At 44.4% G+C, this 22,116-nt stretch overlaps 1 protein-coding gene and 2 long non-coding RNA genes across 3 annotated transcripts in view; 2 read left to right on the plus strand and 1 right to left on the minus strand.

Annotated features, from left to right (window-relative positions):
- On the plus strand, positions 1 to 14,388 carry MYOC (myocilin). The gene is made up of 3 exons (XM_006075410.3): positions 1 to 716; positions 10,797 to 10,922; positions 13,006 to 14,388. The coding sequence occupies exons 1-3, from the start codon at positions 155 to 157 to the stop codon at positions 13,788 to 13,790; spliced, it is 1,473 nt and encodes a 490-aa protein (XP_006075472.3). The 5' UTR covers positions 1 to 154; the 3' UTR covers positions 13,791 to 14,388.
- LOC123333699 lies at positions 723 to 2,786 on the plus strand. Its single transcript, XR_006551165.1, has 2 exons — positions 723 to 1,408; positions 2,037 to 2,786. It is a non-coding gene; the product is annotated as an uncharacterized LOC123333699 (long non-coding RNA).
- LOC123333698 overlaps positions 10,884 to 22,116 on the minus strand; it is an 18,621-nt gene continuing 7,388 nt past the window's right edge. Inside the window, exons 2-3 of the long non-coding RNA XR_006551164.1 lie at positions 11,146 to 11,226; positions 10,884 to 11,023 (exon numbers count right to left, since the gene is read on the minus strand). This is a non-coding gene — a long non-coding RNA (uncharacterized LOC123333698). The remainder of the gene's footprint in view (positions 11,024 to 11,145; positions 11,227 to 22,116) is intronic.

Below are 22,116 nucleotides of genomic sequence, written 5' to 3' on the forward strand. Positions count from 1 at the left end.
GCTCCCGGCATATATGAGTCTCTGTGGAGCTGGGGCAGGAACCAGCGAGGCCACCCATCCGGACACCTCTTAGCGAGGGGAGAGTGTCTGAGGAGCCTCGCCCAGGCTCTGCACTGAGGGCCTCCGAACACGTCGCTGCCACCACAGTCCCAAGATGCCAGCAGTCCAGCTGCTACTGCTGGCCTGCCTGGTAGGGGGTGTGGGGGCCAGGACAGCCCAGTTCCATAAGGCCAACGACCAGAGTGGCCGATGCCAGTACACCTTCAGCGTGGCCAGCCCCAGTGAGTCCAGCTGCCCTGAGCAGGGCCAGGCCATGTCGGCCATCCAGGAGCTGCAGAGAGAGAGCAGGGAACAGCGTGCGACCCTGGAGTCCACCAAGGCCCGCCTCAGCTCCCTGGAGGGCCTCCTCCAGCGCCTGACCTCAGGCCAGCCCGCTGGGCCCTTGGAGACCCAGCAGGGGCTGCAGAGGGAGCTAGAAGCCCTGAGGAGAGAGCGAGAACAGCTGGAAACCCAGACCCGGGAGCTGGAGTCAGCCTACAGCAACCTCGTCCGTGACAAGTCGGCTCTGGAGGAGGAGAAGAGGCGGCTGCAGGCGGAGAACAAGGATCTGGCCAGGAGGCTGGAAAGCAGCAGCCAGGAGGTAGCAAGCCTGAGGAGGGGCCAGTGTCCGCAGGCCCACAGCAGCTCTCAGGACGTGCCATCAGGCTCCAGGGAAGGTAAAGACATGGGGTTAAGGTGACAGGATTCATGGTGATCTGTTATAGGTGGCCCAGGCCTATCCTTCCCACCTTGTCCTTTCTCCCGGAGACCACACACGTAGCATGAGGCAGACAAATGAAGGAAGGCAAAGCAACCACTTGCACATATTCCTAGTACATTAGCTCCTGAAAATCCTGTCGAGGTTAGTGGTTCCGGGTTCTTGTGCTCACGCATGACAGTTTTCACCATTCACAGCAAAATGAGAAATAGAAGGACCAGATGAGATGCCTATATATACGATCAGTAGAAAGTTGCCAACTCTCCTTTTAGAAAACTATCCTTTTGTGAATTTTTGTTCAGAGGTTATTGATTCTTGCCTTTTGTTGTTAAGATGCCCTCTGTTTATGAAATGATTTATGAAATGAGGTGATAGGGTTTTTTATGTCCTTCCTTAGCCAAATAAAGAGGCAGCAACCCTTTTGTGTGTTCCCTCACTATATTGTTTTGGAGGTTTTCCTGCTTTTTGGGTAATCTGATAGGGATTGACTTAAATCTGTAGATTGCTTTGGGTGGTATTGCCATTTTAACAGGATTGATGCTGGAAGTTTTCCTGCTCTTGATTCAGTCTGAGAACCTCTGCCTTTAAGTCACTTTGAGGTGGCTTTTGCTGCCTCAGATGCTGTTCTGTTCATCCTGCCCGTGCCAGAAGGTGAGTCCCTGAGTGTCTGGGCTGGGGGCGGGGTCACTCTTCCCAGCAGCTGGGAAGACAGTATCGTTGTCACTGTTTATGAAATTGTACTCCCAAATACTTGCTGTTTAAATAAGTTTTCCAGTCCTGAGGAAATAAACAAGCAAATCCAGTTATGGGACAACTACCCTAGAGTCTTCAAAGAAAGAAAAAAAGGGAGGTGGGGGACCTTGTTTTCGATTAAAGGGGACCATAGAGATGTAGTGACCAAGTGCAGTGCGTGACCCTGGAGTGGCTCCTGCATCCAGGGTCCAAAGCTTCAGAGAACAGGTTTGGGATCCTTGAAGAAATTTGAATATAGACTGCTTGTCAGATTACATTATTGGGTTAATGTTCAGTTTCTTGGATGAGAGATGGTAGTGTGGTTATGAAGAATAGCTCTGTTCTAGGGAGATACATACTCAAGTACTGAGGGGTGAGGTGTCAGAAAGTCTACAGTTTACTTTAAAATAGTCTGACAAAGATTATGAATATATAAAGAGAGAAAGAAAAAGAATACAAATTGACAAAGTCTGAACAATTGGTAAATCTAAGTGAACAGCACATGGGGGTTTATTGTATTAATACTATTCTTTTAACTTTTCTAAAGGTTTGAAAATCTTCAAAATAAGATGAAAACTTTTCTAAAGAGAGGCAGGTGTGAGATCAGAAAACCCAAGAGCTGATGCCTGGGTATGACCTCAGGCAAGTCATCTAGTCTCTACATCTTGGTTTCTCACCTATAACATGGCAATGAAAATTCCTGTGATGAATAATGATTTTTGTGGGGTTCAAGTGAAATCACTCTAAGGTATAAAGGATTTTTAAAAATTTTATATTGCTAGAGTTGGAAGAGATTCAGTTCTAAATTTTCTTTTTAAAAATGTATATTTATTTGGCTGCTTTGGGTCTTGTTTGCAGTGCACAGGATCTTTAGTTGTGGCATATGGGATCTAGTTCCCTGACCAGGGATCAAACCCAGACACCTTGCACTGGGAGCATGGAGTCTTAGCCACTGGACCATCAAGGAAGTCCCCTAAATTTTACAGTGCAGAAAAGTAAGATGCCAAAGGACCCCAGGTGGAAGAGCTGATCAGTGATAGAGCTAAGATTTGTTGAATTTAAGTCTTTGAGCACTAATGAAAGAATCATTATTAATACAAGTGTTAATGAGGCATTATGTATTTCAGACTGTTTACTGAATGAACAAAAGCAGTGTGTGTTTATGAAAATAGAGGCAAGTTTTTTTTTATTGTCTTTGGTCATTTAACAAATCTTTGGAAATTTATTCTATGTGTTCTCTGATTTTATATTTCTTTTTGTCCTTTCCAGCCGCTCTACTTTTGAAATAAAGACAACAGCCTATTAGAGTGAAATCCAGACTTGGAAGCTTTTTTCTAGCAGTGGGATTTTCCTGAGCAGGATATTACATTAGTACAAGAATGTAGAGCTGGAAAGTGGGCCTCGAGAGCATCTGGCATCTCTGGCTCATTTGGGCAGACCTGGAAACTGAGGCCCACAGAGGTTACTCAGTGCTCCCCAGTTGCCAGCCCACTGGTGGCAGAGCTGGGACTAGAATTCAGCTCTACCTAGAGGTTCAGTGGCTCCTAGGACCCTGATGGGACCTCTAGTTTGTAGAATCTAAACATGAAAGACAAAAGGGTTACATTGAAGTGACGAGGAAAGGCATGCTTAGAACAAAAGATGTGCTTCTGAGAGTAAAGGGCTTGGGAGCTGGGCCTCAGGTGTGGGTGTACATATGCAGGGGAGGCAATACCTGGGGAATGGAGGCTGGGGGGTGATAGCTTACTGGGTGAGCAGAGGAAAGGACTAAGAAGGGGGACATTTTCTTACTCCACCTGTAATTCAAATTGTCACCACCACTTTATTGGGTAATTGTTGCTGCTGCTGCTGCTGCTAAGTTGCTTCAGTCGTGTCCGACTCTGTGAGACCCCATAGACGGCAGCCCACAAGGCTCCCCCCTCCCTGGGATTCTCCAGGCAAGAACACTGGAGTGGGTTGCCATTTCCTTCTCCAATGCATGAAAGTGAAAAGTGAAAGTGAAGTCGCTCAGTCATGTCTGACTCTTATCCACCCCATGGACTGCAGCCCATCAGGCTCCTCCGTCCATGGGACTTTCCAGGCAAGAGTACTAGAGTGGGGTGCCATTGCCATAGGGAAAAAAGTCTCTATAGAATTACGAAAGACACTTGCTTTTGCATGTGTGTGTGTGTGTGTGTGTGTGTGAGTTGAAATAAAATACACATATAAAATGTTGTAGTAATAGTTTTGTAGTGAGATGTCTGGAGGGACTTCCCAAGTGGTCCAGTAGTTGATACTCTCTGCTTCCTACTTCAGGGGGCATGGGTTCGATCCCTGGTCGGGAAATTAGATCCCACATGCCTCACAGCCCAGCCCAAAAGTTAAAAAAGAAATGTGTGGAAATCTTTTAAATAACCCCTAAGTAGAAAACACAGATTACCAGAGAAAAATTAGAGTTGCTTGTAGAGTCACAAGAGAAGCCCCACTTCCCCCTTTATTTCTCCTCTGCTTTGGACTGGTTGTCTCAGAGAACAGAATCCAGCATGTGGGCTTGTGGCAGCATTTGTATGACCACATCCCAGGGAGGAGAATCGGGGATGGGGGGAATGTGACAGGGAAGGAAAGAGAACCAACAAGGGGTGGCGGTGAGGGGCATTCTCCAGCGGGTCCCCATGGTGGGCAGCAAAGGCTCGACCCCACAAGACTTCTGAGGAGTGGAATGCAGCAGAGGAAGGGAGCACTCCTCCCTGGATCCTGTGCTCTGTTGGCCAAGGATCATCCCATGGGATGTATCGCATTTCCCTGATCCACAGATGGGGGCACCAAGCTGGTTCTTGCAGAGCCCGCCAGGCTCCTCTGTCCATGGGATTCTCCAGGCAAGAACACTGGAGTGGGGTGCCATGCCCTCCTCCAGGGGATCTTCCCGACCCAGGGATCGAACCCGGATCTCCTGCACTGCAGGATGCAGAGAATGACCAGCAACTGGAGGTAAAGTGGAAAGCACGCACTGAGGTGTCTGGCACACAGTGACCAGCCAGGGGATGGACTCTAACTACGAAGGGCTTCTTTTGCCTGAGTTCCACCGTGGTTTAAAAATGTCACTTATAGATCAAAATGTCAACACGTATGTATCGTTTCTGTAATATGCATTGATTCCAGAGACAATAGGTGTTGGAGCAGCACTCAGGATAGTAGTCTGCTAGCAAATCTTCAGTTTCCTGGAGTATTCATGACAACCTGTGACTTCGTGAGCACCCTTCTTTTTCTTCATCTTCTTCATGTATATAATACTGACCTAACTTTTTAGGCAGATAGAAAATAGCTACACTAATCATTATAATGTCATTTGCTTATAGACATATATGTTATGGAGAAGGCAATGGCACCCCAGGAGCCTCCAGTGGGCCGCAGTCCATGGGGTCGCTAAGAGTCAGACAAGACTCAGCGACTTCACTTTCACTTTTCACTTTCATGCATTGGAGAAGGAAATGGCAACCCACTCCAGCGTTCTTGCCTGGAGAATCCCAGGGACGGGGGAGCCTGGTGGGCTGCCGTCTATGGGGTCGCACAGAGTCGGACACGACTGAAGCGACTTAGCAGCAGCAGCAGCATATATGTTATGCAACCTTATGTACCTTATATATATATTGCCTCTGTGTGTGTGTGTGTGCATGGTATGCAAGCAAGTTAATCAGCCCAGGTTAAGCTCTCTAGCATGTGTCTATCAAGCAGCAGTGAGAGAGTCAGGACAGAGCATGAAGAAAATATTTCCAAAATTTTGTAACCGATATGAACTTTTCAACCATAGAAAGACTGGATTTTCACAGAAACAATTCCCTAAAACTTTTTAGCTGTCTGATACAATATAGTTCTTAATCTTTTCATAACCTCTTTTTGTTTCCCCCTACACACATTCAGAATGAAATTTGAGTGATTCTAAAACATTCCAGAGAAACTTTAGCTTTCTGTTACATTTTTTATTGAAGACCATTTCATTTTCAGTTTGAGCTAAGACTTCTGAGGGTCAGAGAGTTTGAGGAACTTGTCCAAAGTCACACAGCTGGTACATGGCTGGATTGAATTAGGAAAGTATAACTTCTGGCCTTGCCAGGCCCCTTCACACAACAGCTCCCCTGCCTTTTGGGCTCTGTATCCTCTCCCACAGTCTTCAGTTCTCGTGCCCGCTCTGCTCTGGGTATAGGACCATTGCCATGTGCTGCTGGCTGACACAGCCACGCAGCAGCCAGCAGGCTTGCAAGCCAGCCATCCCACCTGCCAAGTGAGAACTGGCCTTGCAGTCATTCTGGAAGCGATTCCCTGACATTATGTTTTATTGTGATTCTTGTTTACTCCAAAGAAAGCCATGAGGCGTGGTTCCTGCAAAAAGTGATTAAAGGGGCTGGATGCTGGGGAAGGCAGGGAGAAAGGCCCCTGGTCAGAGCCCTGAGGGCCTTGGTGGGACCAGGAAAGGAACTGGGAACCAGTCAGGCACGGGTAGGGGGACAAGAGTTGATGGCAAGGTAGCTCTTTGGGTGCACCGCCTGGGAGCTGTGCGTGTATGAGTCACCCACTGGAATCTGAGTCAGCTCCAGGAGTGGGTCACCCCCCCCAAAGAGCTAAGCAGCATCTTCCAAGCTCTTGTAGAGCTTCTGGTAGCAGTCTGGGTTCATACTGGAGTCAGAAACCACAAAGCAGACTAAGTCAGGAATGCTTCACATGAAGAATAACTGATGAAGGAGGAGCAACTATGAGATAAAGTAAACTCTGCATGGCACCCTAGGTCTGAGTGAGGGGAACCAGAGGGAGCACAGACTTGGAATGGTCCCGGCTTCATGGAGGAAGGCGGTTTCAACCCATGAGACAGCAGAGAGTCTGGCCGGTTAGCCTGAGCTGGAGCTGGAATGGCCATCTCTTGAGTCTGAACCAGGCTGCAGGCACCTGCAGAACCAGCGTGGGGGCTTGCAGAGGTCCATAGAGTAGGGGGGTCCCTGTGCAGGGACTCGGGGTCCATGTAGCGAGGGCTGTGGGAGGGTTATGGCCAATCTGAGGTGGCAAGATCAGAGAGGAACCAGGTCCTGGACTCGTGCCTGGGCAGGGCTCCACCAGGTGTCCTCACACTGGTGCCCACCAGCCCAGCCCCTGCAGGAGACCCACCCACTTCCCCTGCAGTGTCCCTGCAGCACCCTCTACTGAGAAAGCTTAGCATTGTGCTCACTTTAGAAGAGAAATGCCTTGTGTTTTATAGAGCATCCATGAAAGGGTGCATCATCTATGCATTCAGCACTGACAGGCAACACATTTGTAACTGACACTCAACCTCACCATAGCGTGGAAAGGTTCACAGCTGCCATGACCATGATAGATATGGGTTCAAGTCCCAGTCCCACCACTTACCAGCTGTGTGATCTTGGGCAAGTAACTTAACCTCTCTGAGCCTGTTTCCTCTTCTGCAAAGTGAGGATCATAAGGTTCCCTTTTAGGACTGCTATGTGGAATAGAAGAGCCTAGCATGGTACCTGGCTCATAGGAGGCACTGAGTAAGTGGCCGTAGTTACATTAGGTACAGACTGCAGTTCTAAAGCCTTATTCTATTTCTCTAAAACTTGTGAAGGCAACAGATCACATAAATAATGTATATAAAACTGCTTTGAAATGTGGAAGGAGCCATAAATACCTCTTAATCATCTCTTTTCACAAATAAACTGTTTTTCAGTATTTCAATGCCAGTACTTTAGCTGTCTTCAAGGAAGTTACCTGGGGAAATGCCTGTAACTTTGGGTTCCTCCCCCTTCACATTTCTTTATTCCCTGTGGCTAAAGATGAGGTTTTTCTTTTTTATTTCTCTCTCTCTCTTTTTTGGCTGAACTACACAGCTTGCAGAATCTTAGTTCCTCAACCAGGGATTGAACCTGAGTCCCCCTGCATTGAAAGCACAGAGTCTTAACCACTGGACCACCAGGAAAGCCCCCCACTTTTCTTAACTTTCTTCTCACCGACTGGCAGGTATATGCCTCTACTTTTCTCACTATACATCTTTTTTTTTCAGTAAAATTTCTCACTGAATTATATGACCATCCTAGTTACATTCAGAGAGTGAAATAATTTGTATCAGATGCACAGACGAAGAAGCTGGGTGCAGGGGAGGGCGGGTCACAGTGACCCTCGATGGACGACAACTGTGGGTCACGGAGCGGACAAGCAGGGAGCTAGAGAGGAGCAAGCGAACTCTCTAGCTTTGCACAGATGCCACTGCGATGATATTTCTTGCTCACCTGAAATCTCGCCTGCACAGCTTTGCAGACAGGAAGGCAATTCAGGGAACCGAATTAATGTCCCAAGACTCCCCAGGAACCATTTGGATTGAATGTTTCTGAATCCCCAAATGAACCCATGTTACTTTTCGGCCAAGAGGACTTGCCAGACTGAATTCCTCTGGGAATTCTGAAGGGAACCAGGGAACCAACTGTACCCCTTTTCTCTATATCTAGCCTTGCACGTCTGGAGAAAGAAATGGCAACCCACTCCAGTATTTTTACCTGGAGAATCCCAGGGACAGCGGAGCCTAGTGGGCTGCTGTCTATGGGGTCTCACAGAGTCGGACACACTTGAAGCGACTTAGCAGCACCAGCAGCCTTGCACCTCACAGGTGCTCCAGAGGGGCTGGCTGACGCGATGGATCAACAGCTTGCCAAGGCTGCAGACAATGAAGACCTTCCACACCCCTAAGGGTACTCCCAGTTACCCCTGGAGTTTGGGTGCATAACCAGGATGACCTCAGTTGGTTACACATTTTGATTTAGAGCTTTTAACCCCTCAGGCAGCCCAGTCTAGGAACATCCCCGGGTGTGAGGATGGTGCCCCCCAACCCCCACCCCCAGGGCAGTCACACTCTCCAGGAGGCCAGCTGAACAGCTGCACTAAAGGCAGGGTGGAGACTGTGTTGGGATCAGGGATCGGGGATCAGGATGGGTCAGGGCTCGCTGTGCTGCTGGGCCACACAAAAATACCACCACCAGCACCCTGGACCAGCCCAAGCCTCAGGGCTTCTTAGCTGGGTGCTTTCCCTGCCTCCTTCCAGGGAGAAACATTTCTAGTATTGTAGTTCACTGAAGCTAAACTCCATGGACTATAGCCCACCAAACTCCTCTGTCCATGGGATTCTCCAGGCAAGAACACTGGAGTAGGTTTTCATTTCCTTTTCCAGAGGATCTTTCCAACCCAGGTATCGAACTTGGGTCGCCTGCATTGCGGGCAGATTCTTTACCATCGGAGCCACCAGGAAAGTGCTTCACTGAAGCTAAATACCAGCAACCGTGAGAGGGAGCCTTGATTCCAGACATGAGAAAATGTGAAAGAATGTGTGGCTTAAGATTACTGAAATGTGGGCACATCCAGGAGGGTTGATTTCCATTGCCTGAGAGGTCAATTTAGAAGGGTTAAGCTAACAAGTGATGAAAGACAGAATGTCTTCCTGACTTTCTGGGCTGTGGCCTCAGGCATTGCACTGACCACCCTCCTCTACCGTCCTGCACACCTGGGAACGCTGGGCTGGGAGCCAGGTCAGACTGCCTGAGATGGTCAGCAAGAGAACAGGCTGATGATTTAAGCATATCTTTTTTATTCCAATACTTTGACATCTTGGCCTTGCCGCTACAGAAGGGACTGCCCCTCACAGGGTAGTATTCCTAAAGATAGTAAATGACTCAACTGTAAGCACATTTTTCATATTCAAACCAACCAATCCAGAGCCCACAACCTACTCTCTCTTCCTTCGGACTCACACTCAGGGCCACTATTACGCCACCCTGATCAATGGGGGCCAGGTACCAGACACCTATGGACAGCTCCCACACTTCAAAACCTTTCAGAAATTATCCAAAGTAACCAATCCTAAACCTGCTTATCCTGCCTCACTCATTCCTTCCCCTGGAAATCGCAGTAAGTGCTCGCCCATGTTCCCCCTCCCTCCTGACCAATCCTGGTGCTACCCTGGGAGGTCACCCTTTGGTGACCTGTGGTACTCCAAAGGGGTACCACCTTTGTGGTACCCCTTTGGAGTGGTGCACCCCCTCCTCTAGAGATCAGTGAGTATAACAACTATCTTTTCAATGGCAATGTCTCTTGATCTGTTGGCCTCACCATTGCTATTGTTTAGTCTGAGTCATGGACTGTAACTGACCCCATGGACTGTAATCCGCCAGGCTCCTCTGTCCATGGGATTTCCCAGGCAAGAATACTGGAGTGAGTTGCCATTTCCTCCTCCAAGGGAATCTTCCCAACCCAAGGATCGAACTCTCTTCTCTGGTATTGCAGGTGGATTCTTTACCACCGAGCCACCCGGAAAGCCTGTTGGCCTCACCATACCTGAATGACAATCCATCTTACATTTTAAAACAGCTGCTCCTGTTATATTCAAGGGCTGCTATATGCCATAATGCTAATCAAAGTAATAATAGCAGTAACTTAATATCTAACCAATGTCATCCACACCTCTCCCCTTCTCCATGGTTCAAACCCTCCACCAAATTCCTATAGGAATCCTTCCTTGTCCACAACTAGCTTTGGAAAGGGATCTGACAGAATATTGCAGCTGAGCATGTAAAGCTTAACATGTTACTTCTTACAGACACATTGGTATTGTGACAAGGGGAAAAAAAAACGTCTTGCAGGGAATTTGTTCATTGTTGAATTTCAGGCATCCCAGTTGATGCTAAGGATCTTCCCAATATCCCAGCATCAGACCTCACCTACTCATAAATCAGACCTTCTAGTGGGAACCATTTTAACTGTGTACAAGCTTACTTTATTTTGAATACTATACTCTGTGCTAGGCATGTTGCTATCCAATTTATTATTTATGAGCTTTTTATTATGGGCTTCCCAGGAGGTACAGGGAATGAGGGTTCAATTCTGAGTCAGGAAAATTCCCTGGAGAAGGAAATGGCAACCCACTGCAGTATTCCTCTCTGGAAAATCCCATGGACAGAAGAACCTGGCAGGCTACAGTCCATGGGGTCACAAGAAGTCGGACATGACTTAGTGACTGAGTACACATGCACAAGTTTTTTATTATGTAATTTTTCAAACATTCACAAAAGTAGAGAGAATAACACAAACCCTAACATACCCATCACCTGGCCGTGACAGCTGTCAGCACAGCCCAGCCTTGTTTCATTGTCCTTCCCCTTCCACAACCCCACTTACTATCTTAGAACAAATCTCAAACATGCTCATATCTTTGAAACCCTATTTAAATCCCATCCTCAATATAGTCTAGCCTTAGACCTTCTTCCTCATGGTACAATCTTGCCTCTTTCTTTTAATATAGTTGCTAAATGGAATTCGGAGAACGTGGACTTCCAGGAACTGAAGTCAGAGTTAACAGAGGTTCCTGCTTCCCAAATCTTGAAGGAGAGCCCATCCGGTCATCCCAGGAATGAAGAAGGAGGCACTGGTATGGAGTGAAGTTTCTCCTCTTCTGTACCCACATGGTCTAGTTCTGTGCTCAGAGTTGGTCAGTTCACTATGCGGGAGGCAGGTGGACAAGTAACCTCCCTGGGAGCAGAGGCAGGAAAGGAGAAAAAGAACAGAATCCCTTTTCTGCTCCCTTTCCAGAGTACACTGGCAGGGAGTTGGTCTTTCCTGGCAAAGCTCTGTATTTTGTCACTTACACTTACCATGGAGACTGCACTGCCCCAGGGGAAGATGAGAGATGTATCCATTTTTCCCACTTGGTTGTCATATAGAATGGATTGCATCTGAAAAATGACATTTTTCAAGTAGATCCTTAATATCTTTATCTTGGGGCCAGACAGACACCATGTACCATCCCAGCATATTGTTAACTAAAGGTATCTTTCTTTAATTTTGGGTATTAAGGAAAAGTAGCATTGCCCCTCTCCAAGGTGTTCCCTGAAAGCCTGACTTTAAGATGATGAAGACCGTGTCTTTTAGAAACAGGGACTATCCATAATATTGACAGTTATTGCTAGCACAGAAAGGCATGTAGGAGGATGGGGAGTTTTAAAATATTCAAAATAAGATTCTTTGAGATATGGGCAACACAGAGCTTCCACTTTCTCTAAGGAGATTGAGATATCCATTATAATACAGAGATGTGATTCAAATAGTTCTCAACCATCTCTTCATTTTAAAAATCATATTCAGATTTTATTGTATTAAAATAAAGGCTGAAGTATGTGGTCCATTGGGGAAGGGCTTGAAAAACTTTGTTTTATTGAGTTTATTGTAATGACTTGATTTTAATCTCACTGTGTAAAATAATGAAATAAACCAGACATAAAAATCATAAACAGTAATATAATGAACACCATGAGAACCTGCCCAGGTTTAGAAAAATATACAAATGTAGTGTGAAGAGCTCTGTGCAGCCTTTATCTTTACAACCAATACCAAGTTGAAGTATTTATTCAAAACAATCCATGTATAAGTGGACTCATATAATTCAAACCTGTGTTGTTCAAAGGTCAGATGTACTTGGATTCATATTACATGGTGATCAAATAATATTTCCTGGGCATTTACTCCATACCAAGCACTTAACATGTATAATTATATGTAAAACTTACAACCCTACTACCCAAAACTACTCTTATCTCCCTTTACAAATAAGAATACTGAATCTTAGAGAGTAAAGTAACTTACTGAAAGTCACACAAGTGGCAGGTGGCAAAGTCCAGGGTTTTTTTTTGGTTGCTTTGTTTTTTGGCATTTTATTTACTTGGGTTGGGGCTTCCCTAGTAGCTCAGATGGTAAAGAATCTGCCTGCAGTGCAGGAGACCTGGGTTTGATCCCTGGGTCAGGAAGATCCCCTGAAGGAGGGAATGGCAACCCACTCCAGTATTCTTGCCTGAAGAATTCCATGGACAGAGGAGCCTGGTAGGCTACAGCCCATGGGGTTGCAGAGAGTCAGACAAGACTGAGCGACTAACACTTTACTAAGACTTTACTAGTGTTAGCTTTTAATGTCATTCACTAGCCAGGATAAAGTTTGAGGAGAACTTTTGAGGACAGTTTGGAGTATTGTGGAAAATGATTTTTCATAATCTGAAACCACCCGTTTGTGCTTCTCTGGACTGGCAAATAGAGGCCTGGGGTAGGGGGGTCATGTGCCTTAGTTTCCTCAACAACTGAATTTTTATAATATCTGAAAATTGAGGGGGCTTCCCTGGTGGCTCAGACAGTAAAGAATCTGCCTGCAATGCAGGAGATGTGGGTTCGATCCCTGGAGATCCCCAAGAAGATCCCCTGGAGAAGGAAATGGCAACCCACTCCAGTACGCTTGCCTCGAGAATCCCTTGGACAGAGGAGCCTGGCGGTCTACAGTCCATGGGGCCACAGAGTTGTACACGACTGAACCACTGACACACACACAAACACAGAGGAAAAAAAAAAAAAAAAGCTTAGGTTTAAACCTGGACCGTTTGCCTCTGGGGTTCTCACTTCTGCGAGCTCTGCCATGCTCCACATCCTGGAACGATGGTGAATACAGTTTTTGTTTTGTTTTCGTTCACCAGGATGCGGAGAACTCGTTTGGGTAGGAGAACCCATCACTCTGAGAACAGCTGAAACAATCACCGGCAAGTACGGCGTGTGGATGAGAGACCCCCAGGCCGCCTTCCCCTATACCAGGGAGACCACCTGGAGAATCGACACCGTGGGCACGGACATCCGCCAGGTGTTTGAGTACGACCTCATTAGGCAGTTCACGCAGGGCTACCCGTCCAAGGTGTACGTGCTGCCCAGGCCTCTGGAGAGCACAGGCGCCGTGGTCTACCGGGGCAGCCTCTACTTCCAGGCGGCCGAGTCCAGGACAGTGCTCCGCTATGACCTGCGCACCGAGACGGTGAAGGCGGAGAAGGAGATCCCCGGAGCCGGCTACCACGGGCAGTTCCCCTATTCCTGGGGCGGCTACACCGACATCGACCTGGCCGTGGACGAGATAGGCCTCTGGGTCATCTACAGCACCGAGGCGGCCAAAGGCGCCATTGTCCTCTCCAAGCTGAACCCCAAGACACTGGAGCTCGAACAGACTTGGGAGACCAACATCCGTAAGCAGTCCGTCGCCAACGCCTTCATCATCTGTGGCACCTTGTACACGGTCAGCAGCTACTCCTCGCCCGACGCCACTGTCAACTTCGCCTATGACACGGGCACGGGGAGCAGCAAGGCCCTGACCGTCCCGTTCAAGAACCGCTACAAGTACAGCAGCATGATCGACTACAACCCCCTGGAGAGGAAGCTCTTTGCCTGGGACAACTTCAACATGGTCTCCTATGACATCAAGCTCTCCCGGCTGTGAAAAGCTGCCAAGCTCTCAGAAAAGGCAGAAGGAGAGAATGTTCAGGGCTCTTGAAGGGAGGGCCAGTCAGCCAAGCCCCACACAGCTTTCCTCTGCTCTCCAAGCTTGCATTAACCCAGAAGAATGTGCATGGTCACCGGGTCCGACTGGGCAGGAAGAGCCGTCAGGGGATTGAGACGATTCCATGTTATCATAGATATTCTTTTCCTCTGTCTGCTCTTAAATGGATATTTAGCCAAAATAGTGTAAGTTTTCTGGTGATTTGAGGCAAAAGCTATAATGTGTAGGGGGTTTCTTCATGAAAAGCACAAGACTTTTGATAAATGGGCCTCACTAGCTAAAGAATGTATGTTTGGAGAGGAGGGTGGGAAAAACAGGTTGCCCCACAGGGAACCCAGAGCCAGCGCCTGCCCTTGCCTGTTGCCTGGTTACCATGAGCTACAATAACAAGCAGCGCTTCTAAAGGAAAAGGGATGGTTCTTGTGGCAGCATGAACATGCATAAGATGTGTCTACTATAGTTGGCTTCTAATGCTTCAGGTGGATCCAGTTGTGTATGACAGAATCTTTGCCCCATGAAATAAAATAATCTTACACAATGTTCTCCTTGAACTTTGTGCGATAGTTTGTAGAAGGGAAGAGTACAGATTCTAACCATCAGATAACTCCTTTGGGTTGGGAGCGATGATTGCAGGATGCTAAAGTTATGTAGTGTGTGTGTGTGTGTGTGTGTGTAACTTAAAGGTTTGTGCCTGGTTTTGAGGTCTTGCCCATGATGACACCAGGCAAACTGCGGAGTTCATTCCTTCCCACCCCCATCTCCTTTTGCTTTTGGTCCTTCTCAAACAATCTTTCCAGCTTTTCTCCAACTTACCGTCTTTCACCCTAGCTGTATTTTGGTTTTTATTTGCTGTCATGGGTATAACTTTCAAAAGCCAAGGCCTCAGGTGAGCAGACCTAAGGAATTCAGTGACTTCTTTACCTAAATTTAATTCTCTCTTTAAAGGTCTGTCTCCACAGACATCACAATATGAGGTACTGGGGGCTAAGACTTTAACATATGAATAGGTGGGAAAGACCATTGAACCCATATCAACTGTGTATTACCACTCTACTCCACTGGTAGCAAACTCTTGAAGACTAGAAAATCCAGAAGTCAGTGCATGAACTCACTCACTTCTAAGCACCTTTAGCTGGCAGGTGTTGAATAAAAAGGGGAAGGTGAGGAGACACCTTTGGTGGTGAGTAAGTGGTCACAGCACACGCACAGGTGAGGCAAACCCTGCTAACACAGCCCTGTCCACGTTTCTTTCCTTCCACGAGCTACTGCTTCCAGCTTTGGGATGGAAGACGAGAGTGAAGAAAGGAGAAACAGAAAGGAGAAGGAAGCTCTTAGCTTAGCTTCCAGGGCATTAGATACTCCTCCACTGTGGACTGTTCCTTCTGGGGTTGTGTTTGTTTTGCTAGTTCCTCTTTTTAGTCTGTATTAGTCAGGGTTCTCCAAAGACATAGAACCAATAGGAGATATACAGGTATAAGTATAAATGTAACACCAGGTCTTCCCTGGTGGCTCAGAGGTTAAAGCATCTGCCTGCAATGTGGGAGACCTGGGTTTGATCCCTGGGTTGGGAAGATCCCCTGGACAAGGAAATGGCAACCCACTCCAGTTATTGCCTGGAGAATCCCATGGACAGAGGAGCCTGGTGAGCTACAGTCCATGGGGTCACAAAGAGTTGGACATGACTAAGCGACTTCACTCACTCACTCACTCATAAATGTAAAAAACAGAGATTTATTATGAGGAATTGGCTCATGCAATTGTAGAGAAGTCCCACGGTCTGCCACTTGCAAGCTGGAGACCCAGGAAAGTTGGTGGTATAATTCAGTCTGAGTTCAAAAACCTGGAAATTAGGGGAACTAATGGGATAAGTCCCAGAGCAGTTGCAGAAGACCAATGGGAGGCCAGCAGGGAGCAAAACGGGTAAATTCCTCCTTCCTCCACCTTTTTGTCCTTTTCAGGCCCTAAATGGATTGTATGATGCTCACCCTCCCTGGGAAAGGAGATTTACTTTAGTGAATCCACTAATTCAAATGCTAATCTCATCCAGAAACACCCACTCACAAACATACTCAGAAAGGTTTAATTTGGCCACCCCCTGGTCCAGTCAAGTTACATGAAATTGACCATCATGAAGTCCCAACCTCCCCATGGCTTACTTTAGGGTTTATCTACTCATTCCTCTGGTGATCTTACCCAGCACCATGGTTTTAAATGCCACCTCTATGATGATAATCCTTTAAATTTATATCCTCAGCCCAGACTGCTCCTGAAATCCAGATTCATGTATTAATAATTTAATAATCTAATTATTAATCATTAATTAATACATGAATCTGGATTTCAGGAGCAGTCTGGGCTGAGGATATGAATTTGAAGAATCTACCTGCAATGCAGGAGACCCAGGTTCAATCCCTGGGTTGGGAAGATCCTCAGGGGAAGGAAATAGAAGCTCACTCCAGTATTCTTGCCTGGAAAATTCCATGGACAGAGGAGCCTAGTGGGCTACAGTGCATGGAATCACAAAGAGTAGGATATGACTGAGTGATTAGCACACATTCAAACCACCATATTTAAAATTGCAACTCACCTGGTGCTTCCCCTGCTACTTCTATTATGACTCTTATTATTTTTAAATTTTTAATTGGAGAATAATTGCTTTACAATGTTGTGTTGGTTTCTGCCATACAACAATGTGAATCAGCCATAGGTATACATATATCCAGGAACCTCTCTCCCTCCCCACCCCATCCCACCCCTCCAGGTTTCACAGGGCACCAGGTGTCGCTCCCTGTGTTATACAGCAGCTTCCCACTAGCTAGCTATTTTACACATGGTAGTGTTTATGTTTCAATGCTACTCTCTAAATTCACCCCAGCCTCTCCTTCCTCCACTGTGTCCACAAGTCTGTTTTCTATGTCTGCATGTCTATTCCTACCCTGCAAATAGGTTCATCAGCACTATTTTTTTAGATTCCATATATATGCTTTATTTATTTATTTTTATTTTTTTTTAATTTTATTTTATTTTTAAACTTTACATAATTGTATTAGTTTTGCCAAATATCTAAATGAATCCGCCACAGGTTCCCCATCCTGAACCCTCCTCCCTCCTCCCTCCCCATACCATCCCTCTGGGTCATCCCAGTGCACCAGCCCCAAGCATCCAGTATCATGCATTGAACCTGGACTGGCAACTCGTTTCATACATGATATTTTACATGTTTCAATGCCATTCTCCCAAATCTTCCCACCCTCTCCCTCTCCCACAGAGTCCATAAGACTGTTCTATACATCAGTGTCTCTTTTGCTGTCTCGTACACAGGGTTATTGTTACCATCTTTCTAAATTCCATATATATGCATTAGTATACTGTATTGGTGTTTTTCTTTCTGGCTTACTTCACTCTGTATAATAGGCTCCACTTTCATCCACCTCATTAGAACTGATTCAAATGTATTCTTTTTAATGGCTGAGCAATACTCCATTGTGTATATGTACCACGGCTTTCTTATCCATTCATCTGCTGATGGACATCTAGGTTGCTTCCATGTCCTGGCTATTATAAACAGTGCTGCGATGAACATTGGGGTACACGTGTCTCTTTCCCTTCTGGTTTCCTCAGTGTGTATGCCCAGCAGTGGGATTGCTGGATCATAAGGCAGTTCTATTTCCAGTTTTTTAAGGAATCTCCACACTGTTCTCCATAGTGGCTGTACTAGTTTGCATTCCCACCAACAGTGTAAGAGGGTTTCCTTTTCTCCACACCCTCTCCAGCATTTATTGCTTGTAGACTTTTGGATCGCAGCCATTCTGACTGGTGTGAAATGGTACCTCAAAGTGGTTTTGATTTGCATTTCTCTGATAATGAGTGATGTTGAGCATCTTTTCATGTGTTTGTTAGCCATCTGTATGTCTTCTTTGGTGAAATGTCTATTTAGTTCTTTGACCCATTTTTTGATTGGGTCATTTATTTTTCTGGAGTTGAGCTGTAGGAGTTGCTTGTATATTTTTGAGATTAGTTGTTTCTCAGTTGCTTCATTTGCTATTATTTTCTCCCATTCTGAAGGCTGTCTTTTCACCTTGCTAATAGTTTCCTTTGATGTGCAGAAGCTTTTAAGTTTAATTAGGTCCCATTTGTTTATTTTTGTTTTTATTTCCAATATTCTGGGAGGTGGGTCATAGAGGATCCTGCTGTGATGTATGTCGGAGAGTGTTTTGCCTATGTTCTCCTCTAGGAGTTTTATAGTTTCTGGTCTTACGTTTAGATCTTTAATCCATTTTGAGTTTATTTTGGTGTATGGTGTTAGAAAGTGTTCTAGTTTCATTCTTTTACAAGTGGTTGACCAGATTTCCCAGCACCACTTGTTAAAGAGATTGTCTTTAATCCATTGTATATTCTTGCCTCCTTTGTCAAAGATAAGGTGTCCATATGTGCGTGGATTTATCTCTGGGCTTTCTATTTTGTTCCATTGATCTATATTCTTGTCTTTGTGCCAGTACCATACTGTCTTGATAACTGTGGCTTTGTAGTAGAGCCTGAAGTCAGGTAGGTTGATTCCTCCAGTTCCATTCTTCTTTCTCAAGATCGCTTTGGCTATTCGAGGTTTTTTGTATTTCCATACAAATTGTGAAATTATTTGTTCTAGCTCTGTGAAGAATACTGTTGGTAGCTTGATAGGGATTGCATTGAATCTATAAATTGCTTTGGGTAGTATACTCATTTTCACTATATTGATTCTTCCAATCCATGAGCATGGTATATTTCTCCATCTATTAGTGTCCTCTTTGATTTCTTTCACCAGTGTTTTATAGTTTTCTATATATAGGTCTTTAGTTTCTTTAGGTAGATATATTCCTAAGTATTTTATTCTTTCCATTGCAATGGTGAATGGAATTGTTTCCTTAATTTCTCTTTCTGTTTTCTCATTATTAGCATATAGGAATGCAAGGGATTTCTGTGTGTTGATTTTATATCCTGCAACTTTACTATAGTCATTGATTAGTTCTAATAATTTTCTGGTGGAGTCTTTAGGGTTTTCTATGTAGAGGATCATGTCATCTGCAAACAGTGAGAGTTTTACTTCTTCGTTTCCAATTTGGATTCCTTTTATTTCTTTTTCTGCTCTGATTGCTGTGGCCAGAACTTCCAAAACTATGTTGAATAGTAATGGTGAAAGTGGGCACCCTTGTCTTGTTCCTGACTTTAGAGGAAATGCTTTCAATTTTTCACCATTGAGGATAATGTTTGCTGTGGGTTTGTCATATATAGCTTTTATTATGTTGAGGTATGTTCCTTCTATTCCTGCTTTCTGGAGAGTTTTTATCATAAATGGATGTTGAATTTTGTCAAAGGCTTTCTCTGCATCTATTGAGATATTCATATGGTTTTTATTTTTCAACTTGTTAATGTGGTGTATTACATTGATTGATTTGCGGATATTGAAGAATCCTTGCATCCCTGGGATAAAGCCCTCTTGGTCATGGTGTATGATCTTTTTAATGTGTTGTTGGATTCTGATTGCTAGAATTTTGTTAAGGATTTTTGCATCTATGTTCATCAGTGATATTGGCCTGTAGTTTTCTTATTTTGTGGGATCTTTGTCAGGTTTTGGTATTAGGGTGATGGTGGCCTCATAGAATGAATTTGGAAGTTTACCTTCCTCTGCAATTTTCTGGAAGAGTTTGAGCAGGATAGGTGTTAGCTCTTCTCTAAATTTTTGGTAGAATTCAGCTGTGAAGCCATCTGGACCTGGGCTTTTGTTTGCTGGAAGATTTTTGATTACAGTTTCAATTTCCGTGCTTGTGGTGGGTCTGTTAAGATTTTCTATTTCTTCCTGGTCCAGTTTTGGAAAGTTGTACTTTTCTAAGAATTTGTCCATTTCTTCCACGTTGTCCATTTTATTGGCATATAATTGCTGATAGTAGTCTCTTATGATCCTTTGTATTTCTGTGTTGTCTGTTGTGATCTCTCCATTTTCATTTCTGATTTTATTGATTTGATTTTTCTCCCTTTGTTTCTTGATGAGTCTGGCTAATGGTTGTCAATTTTATTTATCCTTTCAAAGAACCAGCTTTTGGCTTTGTTGATTTTTGCTATGGTCTCTTCTGTTTCTTTTGCATTTATTTCTGCTCTAATTTTTAAGATTTCCTTCCTTCTACTAACCCTGCGGTTCTTCATTTCTTCCTTTTCTAGTTGCTTTAGGTGTAGAGTTAGGTTATTTATTTGACTTTTTTCTTGTTTCTTGAGGTATGCCTGTATTGCTATGAACTTTCCCCTTAGGACTGCTTTTACAGTGTCCCACAGGTTTTGGGTTGTTGTGTTTTCGTTTTCATTCGTTTCTATGCAAATTTTGATTTCTTTTTTGATTTCTTCTGTGATTTGTTGGTTATTCGGCAGCATGTTGTTCAGCCTCCATATGTTGGAATTTTTAATAGTTTTTCCCCTGTAATTGAGATCTAATCTTACTGCATTGTGGTCAGAAAAGATGCTTGGAATGATTTCAATTTTTTTTGAATTTACCAAGGCTAGCTTTATGGCCCAGGATGTGATCTATCCTGGAGAAGGTTCCATGTGCGCTTGAGAAAAAGGTGAAATTCATTGTTTTGGGATGAAATGTCCTATAGATATCAATTAGGTCTAACTGGTCTATTGTATCGTTTAAAATTTGTGTTTCCTTGTTAATTTTCTGTTTAGTTGATCTATCCATAGGTGTGAGTGGGGTATTAAAGTCTCCCACTATTATTGTGTTATTGTTAATTTCTCCTTTCATACTTGTTAGCATCTGTCTTACATACTGCGGTGCTCCCGTGTTGGGTGCATATATATTTATAATTGTTATATCTTCTTCTTGGATTGATCCTTTGATCAGTATGTAGTGACCATCTTTGTCTCTTTTCACAGCCTTTGTTTTAAAGTCTATTTTATCTGATATGAGTATTGCTACTCCTGCTTTCTTTTGGTCCCTATTTGCGTGGAAAATCTTTTTCCAACCCTTCACTTTCAGTCTGTGTGTGTCCCCTGTTTTGAGGTGGGTCTCTTGTAGACAACATATGTAGGGGTCTTGTTTTTGTATCCATTCAGCCAGTCTTTGTCTTTTGGTTGGGGCATTCAACCCATTTACATTTAAGGTAATTATTGATAAGTATGATCCCGTTGCCATTTCCTTTATTGTTTTGGGTTCGAATTTATACACCGTTTTTGTGTTTCCTGTCTAGAAAATATCCTTTAGTATTTGTTGGAGAGCTGGTTTGGTGGTGCAGAATTCTCTCAGCTTTTGCTTGTCTGAAAAGCTTTTGATTTCTCCTTCATACTTGAATGAGATCCTTGCTAGGTACAATAATCTGGGCTGTAGGTTATTTTCTTTCATCATTTTAAGTATGTCTTGCCATTCCCTCCTGGCTTGAAGAGTTTCTATTGAAAGATCAGCTGTTATCCTTATGGGTATTCCCTTGTGTGTTATTTGTTGTTTTTCCCTTGCTGCTTTTAATATTTGTTCTTTGTGTTTGATCTTTGTTAATTTGATTAATATGTGTCTTGGGGTGTTTCGCCTTGGGTTTATCCTGTTTGGGACTCTCTGGGTTTCTTGGACTTGGGTGATTATTTCCTTCCCCATTTTAGGGAAGTTTTCAACTATTATCTCCTCAAGTATTTTCTCATGGTCTTTCTTTTTGTCTTCTTCTTCTGGGACCCCTATGATTCGAATGTTGTAGCATTTAATATTGTCCTGGAGGTCTCTGAGGTTGTCCTCATTTCTTTTAATTCGTTTTTCTTTTATCCTCTCTGATTCATTTATTTCTACCATTCTATCTTCTAATTCACTAATCCTATCTTCTGCCTCTGTTATTCTACTATTTGTTGCCTCCAGAGTGTTTTTAATTTCACTTATTGCATTATTCATTATATATTGACTCTTTTTTATTTCTTCTAGGTCCTTGTTAAACCTTTCTTGCATCTTCTCAATCCTTGTCTCCAGGCTATTTATCTGTGATTCCATTTTAATTTCAAGATTTTGGATCAATTTCACTATCATTATTTGGAATTCTTTATCAGGTAGATTCCCTATCTCTTCCTCTTTGGTTTGGTTTGGTGGGCATTTATCCTGTTCCTTTATCTGCTGGGTATTCCTATGTCTCTTCATCTTGTTTAAATTGCTGAGTTTGGGGTGTCCTTTCTGTATTCTGGCAGTTTGTGGAGTTCTCTTTATTGTGGCGTTTCCTCACTGTGTGTGGGTTTGTACAGGTGGCTTGTCAAGGTTTCCTGGTTAGGG

This window comes from Bubalus bubalis, chromosome 5, assembly GCF_019923935.1.
Source record: "Bubalus bubalis isolate 160015118507 breed Murrah chromosome 5, NDDB_SH_1, whole genome shotgun sequence".
Lineage (NCBI taxonomy): Eukaryota > Metazoa > Chordata > Mammalia > Artiodactyla > Bovidae > Bubalus > Bubalus bubalis.

Bases quoted from the DNA above. Each gene is read 5' to 3' on its own strand.
- MYOC (XM_006075410.3), top strand. From the start codon at position 155: ATGCCAGCAGTCCAGCTGCTACTGCTGGCCTGCCTGGTAGGGGGTGTG. The intron at 717-10,796 runs GTAAAGACATGG...CTTTTAATATAG, and splicing joins GCCATCAGGCTCCAGGGAAG to TTGCTAAATGGAATTCGGAG. The intron at 10,923-13,005 runs GTATGGAGTGAA...TTCGTTCACCAG, and splicing joins GAATGAAGAAGGAGGCACTG to GATGCGGAGAACTCGTTTGG.